The 20,586-nt window shown below is 39.8% G+C and overlaps 1 protein-coding gene across 2 annotated transcripts in view; it reads left to right on the plus strand.

Annotated features, from left to right (window-relative positions):
- fscn2b (fascin actin-bundling protein 2b, retinal) overlaps positions 1 to 20,454 on the plus strand; it is a 33,884-nt gene extending 13,430 nt beyond the window's left edge. For both annotated transcript variants that reach the window (XM_034194173.1, XM_034194174.1), the window contains 4 exons: positions 17,899 to 18,055; positions 18,264 to 18,385; positions 18,480 to 18,647; positions 19,522 to 20,454. In XM_034194173.1, coding sequence (XP_034050064.1) covers positions 17,899 to 18,055; positions 18,264 to 18,385; positions 18,480 to 18,647; positions 19,522 to 19,727 — 653 coding nt within the window. In that variant the 3' untranslated portion in view covers positions 19,728 to 20,454. The remainder of the gene's footprint in view (positions 1 to 17,898; positions 18,056 to 18,263; positions 18,386 to 18,479; positions 18,648 to 19,521) is intronic.
- Positions 20,455 to 20,586: the final 132 nt, after the last annotated feature.

The following is a 20,586-nucleotide window of genomic DNA, read 5'->3' on the forward strand; positions in this document are numbered from 1 at the left end:
GAAGAAAGGGAAGATAGAAGGGAGATTTCTAGAACAGCGTTCACATTGCGTAGAGACGAGCGGCGCTCTTCATCATTTTAATCTAGTCACAGGTTTGAACGAATTATTTAAATGACTGACTGCTATAAAGTTGTTTTTTTTTAAACATGTGGTTTTAAATCAGTTCAAACCAGCTATTATGAACCAGTCTGTGAATTTGCTAAATTAGTTCTGTTTTTAACAAAACCTTACTGAATGTTTTTTTTTTTTGACAATAAAAGTGATTTTTTTTTTCCTTTTGGGTCTGACACACTGCAGTGTGCCCCCCCCCCCTTTTTTATTACTATTTTCTGTTATTTTATAGATTAGCCAAACAATCAGTTAATCAACAGACTAATCAATAATGAATAAAATTATTATTACCAAACATGGGCATAGCTTGGGTGGCGGATATTAGATTTAAATCTTAAATATGCTAAATATTCCACACGATAAATGCTGAAAATACACAATTTATATTATTGAGCTAAATATATTTACTCTTTTTGATACACTGATCAAACCAATTGCTTCACCAAATAAATAAATAAATCACCATTTAATAAAGTTTGATGCCCTTTGTTTAGATAATTGCCTCAGAAATTATTGAATACTTCAAAACATTCAAAATGCTTTGATGCATACATCTAGTAGATAGTGGACAAGAGCCCCAAAGTGGCACCTGATTCCAGTGCACATTATTCAGACTCAGTGTATAAACGTGCAAGTCTTCCGTCACCACATCTACGTGTCATTCTGCTGTGAAAGTGAAAAAGATACTCCAGAGATAGACAGGTGAGATTAAACACACCTACATAAGTGCGCATGAAAGCATCAACCATGCATTTACAGACATGTGCATGAACGTGCGCGCAGTCCGAGAACAAAAAAAGTGCAAATAAATAAAACCTGAACAGTGCAACACAGTGCAGTTGTGACTGATTGAGAGAATAAAACAGGAGATGGGGGCGCGCGGCATCACCTTACCATTAATAATGGATGTCAGACTCATCCATCGTTGATGGACTGGTCAGGCCTGATACACGTGCAGCTGCAGTTGGAAACACCACAGAGGGTCTGGATCTGGACTCTAATCCAGAATATGGCACTCCTGAGGTTATTAGTCTGTGTTACATCAAATAGTTTTGCAGCGATCATGCTATAATCTTATTCCGTACACTTGGAGTGTCATTGATGGTCATTGGGGTGCCTATTGATATCGTCTGATTGCTGGTTTAGATTTCAGCGTATCCAATCTCTTTCTCCTGTGCGCTCTGTTTCTTTCTCTTCCTCCATGCTTCTCTCTTTCCGGTGTGTCCTTTTCCCTCGTCTATCAGATAATGGCTGTGAGGTCCCAGCTGAGCTCCATCTCAGGATCATTTCTGGGATGAATTAGTGTGAAATAGACAGATAGATAAATAGATAGGTAGACAAAGCGTGACATTGAGTCCCACCGAGAAAGAATGATGGTGATGGACCTCGAGACACAGCAGCAGGGATATACGATTAACTGTGCTTAAGATCAATGATAATTTAACCGGTTATATAAGCTCATGATACAGCCTCTTGTTGTATACGGGGTATCTGAAGATGTGATTAAAGCATCCCAGGAGATTAGTAACCATGACATCTTTGTCAAATCAAACCATTTCTCTTTTGTAAAGTCTCTACACCCAGTGATCCAATAGACGCAAAACACCTCAGTTGAATCTGTCAAGAGGTGGAAGTAGTCTTGAACTATTTTCTACCTCGGGAAGGGGGAAGATACTTGGCATCCTTTTGGACTGACCATGATGCCAAAGTAATACCATAAGATTTATAAAATCTACACTATCAATTGTAAAATGATCCAAAAAAAAAAAAAAAAAGGTCAATATAGTTTGAAATTGTAAGCCATGACTGGCTAGCACAAGCACTCAAGCAATTAATACAACCCCTGGCAAAAATTATGGAATCACCGGCCTCGGAGGATGTTCATTCAGTTGTTTAATTTTGTAGAAAAAAAGCAGATCACAGACATGACACAAAACTAAAGTCATTTCAAATGGCAACTTTCTGGCTTTAAGAAACACTATAAGAAATCAGGAAAAAAAATTGTGGCAGTCAGTAACGGTTACTTTTTTAGACCAAGCAGAGGGGAAAAAATATGGACTCACTCAATTCTGAGGAAAAAATTATGGAATCACCCTGTAAATTTTCATCCCCAAAACTAACACCTGCATCAAATCAGATCTGCTCTTTAGGCTGCATCTAAAAAGGAGTGATCACACCTTGGAGAGCTGTTGCACCAAGTGGACTGACATGAATCATGGGTCCAACACGAGAGATGTCAATTGAAACAAAGGAGAGGATTATCAAACTCTTAAAAGCGGGTAAATCATCACACAATGTTGCAAAAGATGTTGGTTGTTCACAGTCAGCTGTGTCTAAACTCTGGACCAAATACAAACAACATGGGTAGGTTGTTAAAGGCAAAGATACTGGTAGACCAAGGAAGACATCAAAGTGTCAAGACAGAAAACTTAAAGCAATATGTCTCAAAAATCGAAAATGCACAACAAAACAAATGAGGAACGAATGGGAGGAAACTGGAGTCAACGTCTGTGACCGAACTGTAAGAAACCGCCTAAAGGAAATGGGATTTACATACAGAAAAGCTAAACGAAGCCATCATTAACACCTAAACAGAAAAAAACAAGGTTACAATTGGCTGAGGAAAGCAATCGTGGACTGTGGATGACTGGATGAAAGTCATATTCAGTGATGAATCTCAAATCTGATTGGGCAAGGTGATGATGCTGGAACTTTTGTTTGGTGCCGTTCCAATGAGATTTATAAAGATGACTGCCTGAAGAGAACATGTAAATTTCCACAGTCATTGATGATATGGGGCTGCATGTTAGGTAAAGGCACTGGGGAGATGGCTGTCATTACATCATCAATAATGCACAAGTTTGCATTGATATTTTGGACACTTTTCTTATCCCATCAATTGAAAGGATGTTTGGGGATGATGAAATCATTTTTCAAGATGATAATGCATCTTGCCATAGAGCGAAAACTGTGAAAACATTCCTTGCAAAAAGACACATAGGGTCAATGTCATGGCCTGCAAATAGTCCGGATCTTTATCCAATTGAAAATCTTTGGTGGAAGTTGAAGAAAATGGTCCATGACAAGGCTCCAACCTGCAAAGCTGATCTGGCAACAGCAATCAGAGAAAGTTGGAGCCAGACTGATGAAGAGTACTGTTTGTCACTCATTAAGTCAATGCCTCAGAGACTGCAAGCTGTTATAAAAGCCAGACATGGTGCAACAAAATACTAGTGATGTGTTGGAGCGTTCTTTTGTTTTTCATGATTCCATAATTTTTTCCTCAGAATTGAGTGATTCCATATTTTTTTCCCTCTGCTTGGTCTAAAAAAGTAACCGTTACTGACTGCCACAATTTTTTTTCCTGATTTCTTATAGTGTTTCTTAAAGCCAGAAAAGTGGCCATTTGAAATGACTTTAGTTTTGTGTCCATGTCTGTGATCTGCCTTTTTCTCCAAAATTAAACAACTGAATGAACATCCTCCGAGGCCGGTGATTCCATAATTTTTGCCAGGGGTTGTATATTAGCAGGCTAGGTAACTAACTTTGCTTTGGTGCTACAGTGACCCTCCATGCAAGTTTACAATAACAGTTAAAGCCAACTACATGATCTAATTTTATAAAATCCTATCCTGCCAAAACATAAAATGTTGCAAAAACACAAATATAGCTGGCAGTTAATATTGTGATCAATTTATTATTGGCTAGCTAGATAGCTAGCTTTGCCTATGTTTTAAATCTATCTGTGCGAGTTTATTGTGAGAAGTATAGCCAACTATGTGATGTAAATTTTATGTAATTCTGCCTTACCAAAACTGAAAAAGTTATAAAAACAGACAACCCCTGGCAAAAAGTATGGAATCACCGGCCTCGGAGGATGTTCATTCAGTTGTTTAATTTTGTAGAAAAAAGCAGATCACAGACATGACACAAAACTACAGTCATTAAGTCATTAAAACTAAACTCTGTAAGTGAGATAGAGTATCTCGTCAATAGTTTTACATCCTCATTGAAGACAACTTTGGATGCTGTAGCTCCTCTGAAAAAGAGAGCTTTAAATCAGAAGTGCCTGACTCCGTGGTATAACTCACAAACTCGTAGCTTAAAGCAGATAACCCGTAAGTTGGAGAGGAAATGGCGTCTCACTAATTTAGAAGATCTTCACTTAGCCTGGAAAAAGAGTCTGTTGCTCTATAAAAAAGCCTCCGTAAAGCTAGGACATCTTTCTACTCATCACTAATTAAAGAAAATAAGAACAACCCCTGGTTTCTTTTCAGCACTGTAGCCAGGCTGACAAAGAGTCAGAGCTCTATTGAGCTGAGTATTCCTTTAACTTTAACTAGTAATGACTTCATGACTTTCTTTGCTAACAAAATTTTAACTATTAGAGAAAAAATTACTCATAACCATCCCAAAGACGTATCGTTATCTTTGGCTGCTTTCAGTGATGCCGGTATTTGGTTAGACTCTTTCTCTCTGATTGTTCTGTCTGAGTTATTTTCATTAGTTACTTCATCCAAACCATCAACATGTTTATTAGACCCCATTCTACCAGGCTGCTCAAGGAAGCCCTTCCATTATTTATGCTTCGATCTTAAATATGATCAATCTATCTTTGTTAGTTGGCTATGTACCACAGGCTTTTAAGGTGGCAGTAATTAAACCATTACTTAAAAAGCCATCACTTGACCCAGCTATCTTAGCTATTATAGGCCAATCTCCAACCTTCCTTTTCTCTCAAAATTCTTGAAAGGGTAGTTGTAAAACAGCTAACTGATCATCTGCAGAGGAATGGTCTATTTGAAGAGTTTCAGTCAGGTTTTAGAATTCATCATAGTACAGAAACAGCATTAGTGAAGGTTACAAATGATCTTCTTATGGCCTCGGACAGTGGACTCATCTCTGTGCTTGTTCTGTTAGACCTCAGTGCTGCTTTTGATGTTGTTGACCATAAAATTTTATTACAGAGATTAGAGCATGCCATAGGTATTAAAGGCACTGCGCTGCGGTGGTTTGAATCATATTTGTCTAATAGATTACAATTTGTTCATGTAAATGGGGAATCTTCTTCACAGACTAAAGTTAATTATGGAGTTCCACAAGGTTCTGTGCTAGGACCAATTTTATTCACTTTATACATGCTTCCCTTAGGCAGTATTATTAGACGGTATTGCTTAAATTTTCATTGTTACGCAGATGATACCCAGCTTTATCTATCCATGAAGCCAGAGGACACACACCAATTAGCTAAACTGCAGGATTGTCTTACAGACATAAAGACAATGGATGACCTCTAATTTTCCTGCTTTTAAACTCAGATAAAACTGAAGTTATTGTACTTGGCCCCACAAATCTTAGAAACATGGTGTCTAACCAGATCCTTACTCTGGATGGCATTACCCTGACCTCTAGTAATACTGTGAGAAATCTTGGAGTCATTTTTGATCAGGATATGTCATTCAAAGCGCATATTAAACAAATATGTAGGACTGCTTTTTTGCATTTACGCAATATCTCTAAAATTAGAAAGGTCTTGTCTCAGAGTGATGCTGAAAAACTAATTCATGCATTTATTTCCTCTAGCCTGGACTATTGTAATTCATTATTATCAGGTTGTCCTAAAAGTTCCCTAAAAAGCCTTCAGTTAATTCAAAATGCTGCAGCTAGAGTATTAACAGGGACTAGAAGGAGAGAGCATATCTCACCCATATTGGCCTCTCTTCATTGGCTTCCTGTTAATTCTAGAATAGAATTTAAAATTCTTCTTCTTACTTATAAGGTTTTGAATAATCAGGTCCCATCTTATCTTAGGGACCTCGTAGTACCATATCACCCCAATAGAGCGCTTCGCTCTCAGACTGCAGGCTTACTTGTAGTTCCTAGGGTTTGTAAGAGTAGAATGGGAGGCACAGCCTTCAGCTTTCAGGCTCCTCTCCTGTGGAATCAGCTCCCAATTCAGATCAGGGAGACAGACACCCGCTCTACTTTTAAGATTAGGCTTAAAACTTTCCTTTTGCTAAAGCTTATAGTTAGGGCTGGATCAGGTGACCCTGAACCATCCCTTAGTTATGCTGCTATAGACGTAGACTGCTGGGGGGTTCCCATGATGCACTGTTTCTTTCTCTTTTTGCTCTGTATGCACCACTCTGCATTTAATCATTAGTGATCGATCTCTGCTCCCCTCCACAGCATGTCTTTTTCCTGGTTCTCTCCCTCAGCCCCAACCAGTCCCAGCAGAAGACTGCCCCTCCCTGAGCCTGGTTCTGCTGGAGGTTTCTTCCTGTTAAGAGGGAGTTTTTCCTTCCCATTGTAGCCAAGTGCTTGCTCACAGGGGGTCGTTTTGACCGTTGGGGTTTTACATAATTATTGTATGGCCTTGCCTTACAATATAAAGCGCCTTGGGGCAACTGTTTGTTGTGATTTGGCGCTATATATATAAAAAAAAAATTGATTGAATTGATTGATTTCAAATGGCCACTTTCTGGTTTTAAGAAACACTATAAGAAATCAGGAAAAAAAAATTGTGGCAGGCAGTAACGGTTACTTTTTTAGACCAAGCCAGAGGGAAAAAAAATATGGAATCACTCAATTCTGAGGAAAAAATTATGGAATCATGAAAAACAAAAGAACGCTCCAACACATCACTAGTATTTTGTTGCACCACCTCTGGCTTTTATAACAGCTTGCAGTCTCTGAGGCATTGACTTAATGAGTGACAAACAGTACTCTTCATCAGTCTGGCTCCAACTTTCTCTGATTGCTGTTGCCAGATCAGCTTTGCAGGTTGGAGCCTTGTCATGGACCATTTTCTTCAACTTCCACCAAAGATTTTCAATTGGATTAAGATCCGGACTATTTGCAGGCCATGACATTGACCCTATGTGTCTTTTTGCAAGGAATGTTTTCACAGTTTTCGCTCTATGGCAAGATGCATTATCATCTTGAAAAATGATTTCATCATCCCCAAACATCCTTTCAATTGATGGGATAAGAAAAGTGTCCAAAATATCAATGCAAACTTGTGCATTTATTGATGATGTAATGACAGCCATCTCCCCAGTGCCTTTACCTGACATGCAGCCCCATATCATCAATGACTGTGGAAATTTACATGTTCTCTTCAGGCAGTCATCTTTATAAATCTCATTGGAACGGTACCAAACAAAAGTTCCAGCATCATCACCTTGCCCAATGCAGATTTGAGATTCATCACTGAATATGACTTTCATCCAGTCATCCACAGTCCACGATTGCTTTTCCTCAGCCCATTGTAACCTTGTTTTTTCTGTTTAGGTGTTAATGATGGCTTTCGTTTAGCTTTTCTGTATGTAAATCCCATTTCCTTTAGGCGGTTTCTTACAGACGTTGACTCCAGTTTCCTCCCATTCGTTCCTCATTTGTTTTACTGTGCATTTTCGATTTTTGAGACATATTGCTTTAAGTTTTCTGTCTTGACACTTTGATGTCTTCCTTGGTCTACCAGTATGTTTGCCTTTAACAACCTACCCATGTTGTTTGTATTTGGTCCAGAGTTTAGACACAGCTGACTGTGAACAACCAACATCTTTTGCAACATTGCGTGATGATTTACCCTCTTTTAAGAGTTTGATAATCCTCTCCTTTGTTTCAATTGACATCTCTCGTGTTGGACCCATGATTCATGTCAGTCCACTTGGTGCAACAGCTCTCCAAGGTGTGATCACTCCTTTTTAGATGCAGCCTAAAGAGCAGATCTGATTTGATGCAGGTGTTAGTTTTGGGGATGAAAATTTACAGGGTGATTCCATAATTTTTTCCTCAGAATTGAGAGTCCATATTTTTTCCCCTCTGCTTGGTCTAAAAAAGTAACCGTTACTGACTGCCACAATTTTTTTTCCTGATTTCTTATAGTGTTTCTTAAAGCCAGAAAGTTGCCATTTGAAATGACTTTAGTTTTGTGTCATGTCTGCGATCTGCTTTTTCTCTACAAAATTAAACAACTGAATGAACATCCTCCGAGGCCGGTGATTCCATAATTTTTGCCAGGGGTTGTACTTGGCAGCACAAATACACTAAGTGACTTTTGTCATTGATATTTATTAAATTATCATTTAGATAGCTTGCTTTGTGAAGAACGCTACAATGACTTTCCACACAAGTTTACCATAAGAGTCACAGCTAACTACATGATTTAATTTTCAAACATTTCACTCTACCAAAATATAAAAAGTTGTAAAAACAGGTCATATATTTGGCAAGCATTAATTCATTCAGTCATTTCCTATACCCGCTTATTCCAAGTAAGAGTCATGGTCATTGGGCAAAAGGCAGGGTACACCCTGAATACACCACCAGTCTGTCACACACTCACTCACACCTATATTTGGCAATCAGTTGTAACAATACCTGGATAGTATAAAAATACTCCCTTCATGTAATTCTAAATTCATTATAGCGTAGCTGTGGTGTGCTCCCCATACTACTTTGTATTTGAGTAATTATGTCATACAGTTGTGATATATTATACAAGTAATATGCCAATAGAGCACCTTCTTTTAATAAGATATAGTAATGCCAAACTACAACAGTAAAAAGTGAAACAACAAATATGAGATACACTGTATGGGATACTATCTACTACTATAAGCAAAAGAATCATATTCATGTCCCACAGCAGCCTGTACTCAAGGTTCTTAAACTGGAGCAATATCCCCACCTGGTGGACATTTATCGTTAATGCAGGTACAACAGAATTTCAACAAGCGCTCTAGTAGTTGAAGATGATCATGTTCATGTAATATATTTGGATGATGTATTCGTGAATTTAAATATTTAATTTAGTAAAGTGTATTTGTATTGAGACCTCCCTCAGCAAAAGCACTTGTTTCAGTTTGCTTTTAGCAACGTACTGAACGATTTTCATAAAACTAGCTGTATAGTTCTGACAGGGGCCAAGAAAGAACCTGTTAAATTTTGATGCAGGTTATTTATTATGGTTTAATTATTTATTTGTCCACACTTTCCAAATCTAATCAAACATCTTCTTGAGGGTTTTGCCTTAGTTTTAGGATTTTTTTTTTTTTTTAATGTACCATACTCTTAATACTAATGTTGACTTAAGGGTTCGAAGAGGTGGCTAAATATCTGTAGTATGCAACACAACATCCTTTGGTCTCTTCCGGTTTCTCCTCTTTTTATCAAGGGGATTGAGGAATTGGACAGATCCCACTGGAAAGCTGATTATACGGAAGCCCTGCTGTGAGAAGAGCAGATAGGCAGGGCCGGAGGAGGGGGTGCTAGTTGAAGGGGTCAGGGGTAAGGAGAGCGTGATGGGAGGAGGGCAGACGGTAGAGCAGGATAAGCCAAAAAGACAACAAATACAACAGTACTACTACAGGATTGGAAAAATAACCCGCCATATCTGGAATGCAGTCCTTCACTGTTATTAACAGTCATTAAAGACAATACCAACATTTTCAATGTCTACAATCATGTTAATTCCATCCAACAAGTAACAAATACACCAGTACCATGTAAGTACCACATAAATTAAACTGAATATTGTAAGTCGCAACTCAAAACTATTTGATAGGTTCCAGCAAGGAAGAAGAGTAAGGGGTTAATACTTCAACCACTTAAGGCAATACTCTCAACAAAGAAATCCTAAAAATAAAAGTGCTTTGCTAATAAATCGTGAAATCTGCTGCTTCGGCTACCAGGGGGTCACAGTCGAACACAGCAGTAACGGATTAGCCGATTTATGGAGAAATTTATTGATAGCGAACATACAGTTCAATAGAAGTAAACGTATTTTCTACCATTTACCACAGGAGCAAACTACAAATGCTTCAAACCGACCTTTTACAGCCAATCACCATTTGAAAGTTTGTGTGTTTGTTGCACCTGTGCGCAGTATTAGCATATACTGACTATTGGTTTCAGTCACATTTGTAGGTCAGGGGAAAAGTGATTTGATTTGAAGAAAAATTAGTTAAAATCAACAATAAAATTGCTTATATAATGCTTACAGTATAAGACGGGGAGTACTGGCTATTAGAGATACACCTGAACACCCATGTTAAGTCATACACCACCTTTCTATTGGACACATGACCTTTGACTTTGGGTGACCTTGAAAAGACAAACTTAAGGTCAGAAAGTCTTGTTCTCACTTTTATGGACATGCTTCCTGGAAAGTCACAGTTTAAAAAAATTGGGCTGCCCTTGGAAATCCTTGAGGGTCAAGGAGGATGTTCCATGATGAACCACATTATTGTGTCATTGTGTCGAGGTCTTGTTTCAACCATGAAGGGATTTAAAACATTTCTGAAAATTCCCTTTTTTCCTGTTACAAGCTGTGACATACTTTGGCAACCTCTTGCAATTCTGTGGAGCCCATAACATTATCGTACATACCGTGACATCACAGGGAGGTTTTCTGGAACATTCATGTTATGATAAAGTTGTACAGTGGATGTGGAAAGTATTCACAGCGCTTCACTTTTTCCACATTTTGTTATGTTACAGCCTTATTCGAAAATGGATAAAACTCATTTTTTTCCTCAAAATTCTACACACAATGATTCCCTATATGACAATGTGAAAGAAAGTTTTGTTTTGTTTTTAGAGGTTTTTTTTATTTATTGAAAATGTATATGTACATAAGTATTTACAACCTTTGCCATTAAGCTCAAAATTGGGCTCCATTGCATCCTGTTTCCACTGATCATCCTTAAGATGTTTCTACATCTTAAATGGAGTCCACCTGGGGTAAATTCAGTTGATTGGACATATTTTGGAAAGACACACACCTGTCTACATATAAGGTCCCACAGTTGACAGTCAGAGCACAAACCAAGCATGAAGTCAAAGGAATTCTGCAGCAATCCACCAATCAGACCTGTATGGTAGAGTGGCCAGACGGAAGCCACTCCTTAGTAAAAGGCATATGGCAGCCCACCTGGAGTTTGCCAAAAGGCACCTGAAGGACTTTCAGACCACGAAAAACAAAATTCTCTGGTCTGATGAGACAAAGATTGAACTCTTTGGTGTTAATGTCAGGCATCATGTTTAGAGGAAACCAGGCACCATCCCTACAGTGAAGCATGGTGGTGGCAGCATCATGCTGTGGAGATGTTTTTCAGCAGGATGAACTAGGAGACTAGTCAGGGTTGAGGGAAAGATGAATGCAGCAAAGTACAGAGACATCCTGGATGAAAACCTGCTCCAGAGCGCTCTTGACCTCAGACTGGGGCGACGGTTCATCTTTCAGCAGGACAGTGACCCTAAACACACAGCCAAGATATCAAAGGAGTGGCTTCAGGACAACTCTGTGAATGTCCTTGTGTGGCCCAGCCAGAATCCAGACCTGAATCTGATTGGACATCTCTGGAGAGATCTGAAAATGTCTGTGCACCGATACTCCCCATCCAACCTGATGGAGCTTGAGAGGTGCTGCAAAGAGGAATGGACAAAACTCTCCAAAGATAGGTGCATCAAGCTTGTGGCATCATATTCAAGAAGACTTGAGGCTGTAATTGCTGCCAAAGGTGCAACAACATAGTTTACAGTAAAGGGTGTGAATACTTACAGTAGTGTTCAGAATAATAGCAGTGCTATGTGACTAAAAAGATTAATCCAGGTTTTGAGTATATTTCTTATTGTTACATGGGAAACAAGGTACCAGTAGATTCAGTAGATTCTCACAAATCCAACAAAACCAATCATTCATGATATGCACACTCTTAAGGCTATGAAATTGGGCTAATAGTAAAAAAAAAAAAGAGTAGAAAAGGGGGTGTTCACAATAACAGTAGTGTGGCATTCAGTCAGTGAGTTTGTCAATTTTGTGGAACAAACAGGTGTGAATCAGGTGTCCCCTATTTAAGGGTGAAGCCAGCACCTGTTGAACATGCTTTTCTCTTTGAAAGCCTGAGGAAAATGGGACATTCAAGACATTGTTCAGAAAAACAGCATAGTTTGATTAAAAAGTTGATTGTTGAGGGGAAAACTTATACGCAGGTGCAAAAAAATATAGGCTGTTCATCTACAATGATCTCCAATGCTTTAAAATGGACAAAAAGAAAACGGAAAACAACCATCAAAATGGATAGAAGAATAACCAGAATGGCAAAGGCTCACCCATTGATCAGCTCCAGGATGATCAAAGACAGTCTGGAGTTACCTGTAAGTGCTGTGACAGTTAGAAGATGCCTGTGTGAAGCTAATTTATTTGCAAGAATCCCCCGTAAAGTCCCTCTGTTAAAATAAAAGACGTGCAGAAGAGGTTACAATTTGCCAAAGAACACATCAACTGGCCTAAAGAGAAATGGAGGAATATTTTGTGGACTGATGAGAGTACAATTGTTCTTTTTGGGTCCAAGGGCCACAGAGAGTTTGTGTGACGACCCCAAACTCTGAATTCAAGCCACAGTTCACAGTGAAGACAGTGAAGCACGGTGGTGCAAGCATCATGATATGGGCATGTTTCTCCTACTATGGTGTTGGGCCTAAGAGTTTGTAGCGTCAACAGCAGATGCTACTATTATTGTGAACACCCCCTTTTCTACGTTTTTTTTTTTACTAATAGCCCAATTTTATATTCTTAAGAGTGTGCATATTATGAATGCTTGGTCTTGTTGGCTGTGGATTGGCAAATCCAATTGGCAAAGCTTCTGGGGAAAACCTGGTCTTGTTAAGAGAGACGGCATCCATCCCACTTTGGATGGAGCAGCTCTCATTTCTAGAAATCTGGCTAATTTTCTTAAATCCTCCAAACTGTGACTATCCAGGGTTGGGACCAGGAAGCAGAGTTGTAGTCTTACACACCTCTCTGCAGCTTCTCTCCCCCTGCCATCCCCTCATTACCCCATCGCTGTAGAGACGGTACCTGCTCCCAGACCACCAATAACCAGCAAAAATCTATTTAAGCATAAAAATTAAAAAAGAAAAAATAATATAGCACCTTCAACTGCACCACAGACTAAAACAGTTAAATGTGGTCTATTAAACATTAGGTCTCTCTCTTCTAAGTCCCTGTTAGTAAATTATATAATAATTGATCAACATATTGATTTATTCTGCCTTACAGAAACCTGGTTACAGCAGGATGAATATGTTAGTTTAAATGAGTCAACACCCCCGAGTCACAATAACTGCCAGAATGCTCGTAGCACGGGCCGAGGTGGAGGATTAGCAGCAATCTTCCATTCCAGCTTTATTAATTAATCAAAAACCCAGACAGAGCTTTAATTCATTTGAAAGCTTGACTCTTAGTCTTGTCCATCCAAATTGGAAGTCCCAAAAACCAGTTTTATTTGTTATTATCTATCGTCCACCTGGTCGTTACTGTGAGTTTCTCTGTGAATTTTCAGACCTTTTGTCTGACTTAGTGCTTAGCTCAGATAAGATAATTATAGTGGGCGATTTTAACATCCACACAGATGCTGAGAATGACAGCCTCAACACTGCATTTAATCTATTATTAGACTCAATTGGCTTTGCTCAAAATGTAAATGAGTCCACCCACCACTTTAATCATATCTTAGATCTTGTTCTGACTTATGGTATGGAAATTGAAGACTTAACAGTATTCCCTGAAAACTCCCTTCTGTCTGATCATTTCTTAATAACATTTACATTTACTCTGATGGACTACCCAGCAGTGGGGAATAAGTTGGAGAGTTGGAGAGGAAATGGCGTCTCACTAATTTAGAAGATCTTCACTTAGCCTGGAAAAAGAGTCTATTTCTCTATAAAAAAAAAGCCCTCCGTAAAGCTAGGACATCTTACTACTCATCACTAATTGAAGAAAATAAGAACAACCCCAGGTTTCTTTTCAGCACTGTAGCCAGGCTGACAAAGAGTCAGAGCTCTATTGAGCCGAGTATTCCTTTAACTTTAACTAGTAATGACTTTATGACTTTCTTTGCTAATAAAATTTTAACTATTAGAGAAAAAATTACTCATAACCATCCCAAAGACGTATTGTTATCTTTGGCTGCTTTCAGTGATGCCAGTATTTGGTTAGACTCTTTCTCTCCGATTGTTCTGTCGGAGTTATTTTCATTAGTTACTTCCTCCAAACCATCAACATGTCTATTAGACCCCATTCCTACCAGGCTGCTCAAGGTAGCCCTACCATTAATTAATGCTTCAATCTTAAATATGATCAATCTATCTTTATTAGTTGGCTATGTACCACAGGCTTTTAAGGTGGCAGTAATTAAACCATTACTTAAAAAGCCATCACTTGACCCAGCTATCTTAGCTAATTATAGGCCAATCTCCAACCTTCCTTTTCTCTCAAAAATTCTTGAAAGGGTAGTTGTAAAACAGCTAACTGATCATCTGCAGAGGAATGGTCTATTTGAAGAGTTTCAGTCAGGTTTTAGAATTCATCATAGTACAGAAACAGCATTAGTGAAGGTTACAAATGATCCTCTTATGGCCTCAGACAGTGGACTCATCTCTGTGCTTGTTCTGTTAGACCTCAGTGCTGCTTTTGATACTGTTGACCATAAAATTTTATTACAGAGATTAGAGCATGCCATAGGTATTAAAGGCACTGCGCTGCGGTGGTTTGAATCATATTTATCTAATAGATTACAATTTGTTCATGTAAATGGGGAATCCTCTTCACAGACTAAGGTTAATTATGGAGTTCCACAAGGTTCTGTGCTAGGACCAATTTTATTCACTTTATACATGTTTCCCTTAGGCAGTATTATTAGACAGCATTGCTTAAATTTTCATTGTTACGCAGATGATACCCAGCTTTATCTATCCATGAAGCCAGAGGACACACACCAATTAGCTAAACTGCAGGATTGTCTTACAGACATAAAGACATGGATGACCTCTAATTTCCTGCTTTTAAACTCATATAAAACTGAAGTTATTATACTTGGCCCCACAAATCGTAGAAACATGGTGTCTAACCAGATCCTTACTCTGGATGGCATTACCCTGACCTCTAGTAATACTGTGAGAAATCTTGGAGTCATTTTTGATCAGGATATGTCATTCAATGCGCATATTAAACAAATATGTAGGACTGCTTTTTTGCATTTGCGCAATATCTCTAAAATTAGAAAGGTCTTGTCTCAGAGTGATGCTGAAAAACTAATTCATGCATTTATTTCCTCTAGGCCGGACTATTGTAATTCATTATTATCAGGTTGTCCTAAAAGTTCCCTGAAAAGCCATCAGTTAATTCAAAATGCTGCAGCTAGAGTGCTAACAGGGACTAGGAGAGAGCATATCTCACCCATATTGGCCTCTCTTCATTGGCTTCCTGTTAATTCTAGAATAGAATTTAAAATTCTTCTTCTTACTTATAAGGTTTTGAATAATCAGGTCCCATCTTATCTTAGGGACCTCATAGTACCATATCACCCCAATAGAGCACTTCGCTCTCAGACTGCAGGCTTACTTGTAGTTCCTAGGGTTTGTAAGAGTAGAATGGGAGGCAGAGCCTTCAGCTTTCAGGCTCCTCTCCTGTGGAACCAGCTCCCAATTCAGATCAGGGAGACAGACACCCTCTCTACTTTTAAGATTAGGCTTAAAACTTTCCTTTTTGCTAAAGCTTAATATTAGGGCTGGATCAGGTGACCCTGAACCATCCCTTAGTTATGCTGCTATAGACTTAGACTGCTGGGGGGTTCCCATGATGCACTGAGTGTTTCTTTCTCTTTTTGCTCTGTATGCACCACTCTGCATTTAATCATTAGTGATTGATCTCTGCTCCCCTCCACAGCATGTCTTTTTCCTGGTTCTCTCCCTCAGCCCCAACCAGTCCCAGCAGAAGACTGCCCCTCCCTGAGCCTGGTTCTGCTGGAGGTTTCTTCCTGTTAAAAGGGAGTTTTTCCTTCCCACTGTTGCCAAGTGCTTGCTCACAGGGGGTCGTTTTGACCGTTGGGGTTTTCCGTAATTATTGTATGGCCTTGCCTTACAATATAAAGCGCCTTGGGGCAACTGTTTGTTGTGATTTGGCGCTATATAAATAAAATTGATTTGATTTGATTTGTTGGATTTGTGAGAATCTACTGAATCTACTGGTACCTTGTTTCCAATGTAACAATAAGAAATATACTCAAAACCTGGATTAATCTTTTTAGTCACATAGCACTACTATTATTCTGAACACTACTGTATGTACGTGTGATTTCTTAGTTTTTATTTTTAATAAATTAGCAAAAATTTCAAAAAACATTTTTCATGTTGTCATTATGGGGTGTTTTGTGTAGAATTTTGAGGGGGAAAAAAATGAATTTACTCCATTTTGTTATAAGGCTGTAACATAAAATGTGGAAAAAGTGAAGCACTGTGAATACTTTCCGGATGCATTGTACTATAAGTGTGTTGTAGTTGTTGTTACACACGGCGCATGGTCATGTTGTCATCAAGCGGTGCACTAAACCAAATTTGTGGGCAACCTTGACCTTCACACGTCAGTCTGTCACAATTATAGACCGTGAACTACCTTACACATGTACCGACTGTATAATACCTCCTCCCATTTACCGCGACTATACACTTCAAACTAATGATCAGACATGATTAACCATCCTACATGCTGAGCAAAGCTGTGTATAAAGATACAATCTGATTAGCAACATGTTGTTTTGAGCCCCCCAACCCTCAACCTTCCTCCCCAGATTAGAGTGGTTTCAATCTGTTGGAATTTATTTCCTTAACGATCTTTAGTATGTGACGTGTAGCTTTCGTACATGGTATAGCTGTCCATCCTCAAAGTAGAACCTCTCCATATTGGTGGTTTTAAGCACCCCCACCCCCAACACACACACACACACACCAGAAGAGTTTTCTTCATCCTGTGCAAGCAGGGTCAAAGAAATAAGCAGAATCTAGTTCAGGCATTCTTCTGGTTTTGGTTCACATACAAGTGAAGTTCTTTTTATACCTCTGCTTCACTGTCAAGTACCTGAGTCTTAAACGTAGTAACATTCAACTTGTTCAGCATTAAACACGTGAATATTATTTATTAATTAAAATGTAGTGTTGTGTGGGCCGCTGAAGAGGAGGTACTGCTGGCCCACCACCACCAGAGGGCGCCCTGCCTGGAGTGCGGGCTCCAGGCACCAGAGGGCGCTGCCGCCTTATGGGAGCAGCCTGGGTGACAGCTGTCACCCATCACTGGACACAGCTGTTCCACTCAGCACAGAGGTATATCAGGAGGACGGCGTCTCCACCTCAGTGCCGAGATATCGCCTTTAGACTGAGGTAACGTACTCTGCATTTATATTCTGATTAAAAGACTTGTTAAACCTTTTCAGGACTGCTGATTACTGAAAGCTAAATTGCTTGGATAAGTACTCACCTGCCTGCCATATTGTGACTAGAGGTGGAGGCGGCTTCTCCCCTCTCCGTTACTGGGTGCTGTCGCATCCACGCCTGTGTTGTTGCTCTCTCCCGCCAGCAGTACCGGATCCGACGAGCGGAGGCAGTGGCCACCTGGGACTTCGGGACTTGGCGGTTCCAGTATTTCCAGGGTTCGGTGGCAGAGGAGATCTGGGTGGTTTCGGTTCGACTGAGACGGACGTCTCCTACCTTCGAGCCTGCCCACACGACACCAGCGGATTCGACCCCAAATTGTGATTGTTGTATTCATTCTGCTCGTTTCACAATAGTAAACCTTGTTATTCACCTTCCTCCATTGTCCGTCCATTGCGCCCCCTGTTGTGGGTCCGTGTACCTACACTTTCACAACATGTAGCCCTCTATGATGTCATGCTTTTGGCTTTGTGATGCATTAATGACAGAATGCGCTCACCGTGTCCCTCACAGGAACAAGCCTTGCAGCCAATCAGGAAGACGAGACAGACATGGAGACATTCCAGATGGAGATCGACAAGGAGACTAAAAAGTGTACCTTCCGTACCAGTCAAGGAAACTACTGGGACCTGGTAGCTCACGGAGGCATCCAGACCACCGCCACAGACGTGTGAGTGGGCGCTTGTGTATCGACTGTCTGAAGTAAAACCAAAACTATTATTGTTTTCAGATTATGGGTTCACAAAATTAGCTGTTCTGCAGATGAGTTTGCAGTGCACCACATTAACCTCGTTTCCAGAGGGGGAAGCACATGCAAAAAAAAAACTGCATATAGCACCAGTGAAAATGTGTTTTCTCTTCTGATGCCCAAACTGCAGGTCAGCAAACACCATGTTTGCAGTGGAGTGGCTTGGCCACAAGGTGGCGATAAAAGCCAATAACGGAAAGTACATCTGTACCAAGAAAAATGGCCAACTGCTTGCTGTCAGTGACTTCATAGGTGAGAGAGAATTTGAGGTCCAGCTTGTGTGCTACCTCTTCTGTCAAATTTCAAATTGGATCAGTTCCACACTGTGGTTTAATTTCCTTTTCAGGTGAGGACGAGCAGCTCACTTTGAAACTGATCAACCGGCCCATGCTGATCCTGAGAGGAGAGAACGGTTTCATCTGCCACCACAGGAACTCCAACACACTGAACGCCAGCAGATCAATCTATGATATTTTCACTCTGCATTTCAGTAACGGGGCCTATCACATTAAAGGTCAGGGTGCATATTTGGCCACCTCTCAAAATAAGCTTTTTCTTGAAGAAGGGACATCAAATGAGCACATTACTCAATCACACAAAACTGTGTGCCATTAGTGCAATCAGTCCTCATCTTGTCATAATAATTCAAATAAGATTTCAGCCATTTGTGGGTTGTGGATTCCTTAAGTCTAGACACTTAATGGTGTAGAAGGACCTCATGACCCTGTGGTGTACAGCCAAGCAACAAACCCATAGCTGCAGGTACCCTAGGAGGGCCAAGGTTCAGTAGCCAAAGTGGAGACCCCAGGAGGTTCCCAAGTCCCAATCATGACACCCAATGGGATCCATCCCCGCCACCCATCAATTGTACTCAGTCGGAACATGCTGAAACATCCTCATTCCAATAAGCAACCCAACAAACCCAAAGGTGCATGGAAGCCAAGGTTCTACAGCCAAAGTCCCACAAGGAGCCCTCCATTCAACCTGAAGCAACTCAATGCCCCATGCCCAAAGCATAGACCACTCAGACAACAGTGTTCTCACTGCTATCAGGAAGGACATCCAGCTGCAGGAGGACTGGTGCTCATGAATCTTCCCCTAGTTCATGCCCACAACAAATCAACACCTGTATGATTTCTAGAAAAACTCCAAACTTTATTGGATTCTAGAAAACAATTACAAATGGTAAAATCCTGCAAATGAGTTTCACTTCAATTCTTCATTAAAAATAAACTGGCAGGAACATCGTCTGAATTCTTCAAAAAGTAATAATAATAATAATAACAGATATCAAAAGTAAAATGATTGCTGTGAGATCACTGTAGAAAACAGCAGATCCAGTACTTCTGTGATTTAATTAAAGTGTCCTTCTGGTTTCAATCCTGCAGGTTTGAATGGGCGATTCTGGTATGTGAACAGTGCTGGGGTGGTGTGCTCAGACGGTGAGGCACCCGAGGACTTCACTCTGGAGCTGCTGGAACATGGTCGCCTTGCCATCCGTAGCAAAAATGGCAAATATCTACGGGGTGACCAAGGTGGAACACTGAAGGCAGATGGACTGAGCCTGAGTAGCTCAGCTCTGTGGGAGTACTGACCTGAGTGATCAATGGTGAAGGACAGGCATCAATGTGTGATCTGTCAAACTCAGTGGTATTTTGAAATAGAGAACAGCAAATCGTCGACAAAAAGGTGTAGACTGAATGTGGGTTTTCCTCTTTCATGCTGAAAATAGGATGTTTATGAGGACTTCCAAAGACAAGGGAATTAAACGCGGAGAAAAACATGCAGAGGAAGTGGCCGTGCATATTCAGCCAAGAAATTCCTGATGGACATTTTGAGTAGATTCATCTTAATGGGTCATCGTGTGAATGAACCTCCGATTTGAAGTGTTCCTCTTGAGTTTTTAACCCCAGTGACAGTTTCGCTTAATAATTCATACCTCTTCTAAGCAAAGCACAGAATTCTGAATTCTCAACAATGGGAAAAAAAACACAAGGCGAGAGCCAACAAGTATTAAACCAATCATCATTTATACCCATATCAAAATATGACTATTTTCATAATCGATAAATCATTGAGTTAATTTTTTAAAAATAGTATCAAAATTCTTTGATTTTAGCTTCTTAATTGTAAACATTTTCTGGTTTATTTTACTACTGCTTTACTCCTCTCTGCTAGCTAACTGAATCTCTTGGACAATATTTTGGCTATGGACAAAAAAAGACATTTGAAGTCATCGTCTTGGGCTCTGGATAACATTAATCAACATTTTTCACCATTTTGTGGCATTTTATGGACCTAACAACTAATCAATGAATAGAGAAGATAACTGATCAATTAATAGATTATGAAAATAAAAGTTACATGCAGCCCAAATACAAAACATGTCACTCAACCTCTTAGGGCTCTGTATTCCATCCGGTCCAATGTGGTGCACAATGCATCACCAGTGT

This window comes from Thalassophryne amazonica, chromosome 18 (assembly GCF_902500255.1).
Source record: "Thalassophryne amazonica chromosome 18, fThaAma1.1, whole genome shotgun sequence".
Lineage (NCBI taxonomy): Eukaryota > Metazoa > Chordata > Actinopteri > Batrachoidiformes > Batrachoididae > Thalassophryne > Thalassophryne amazonica.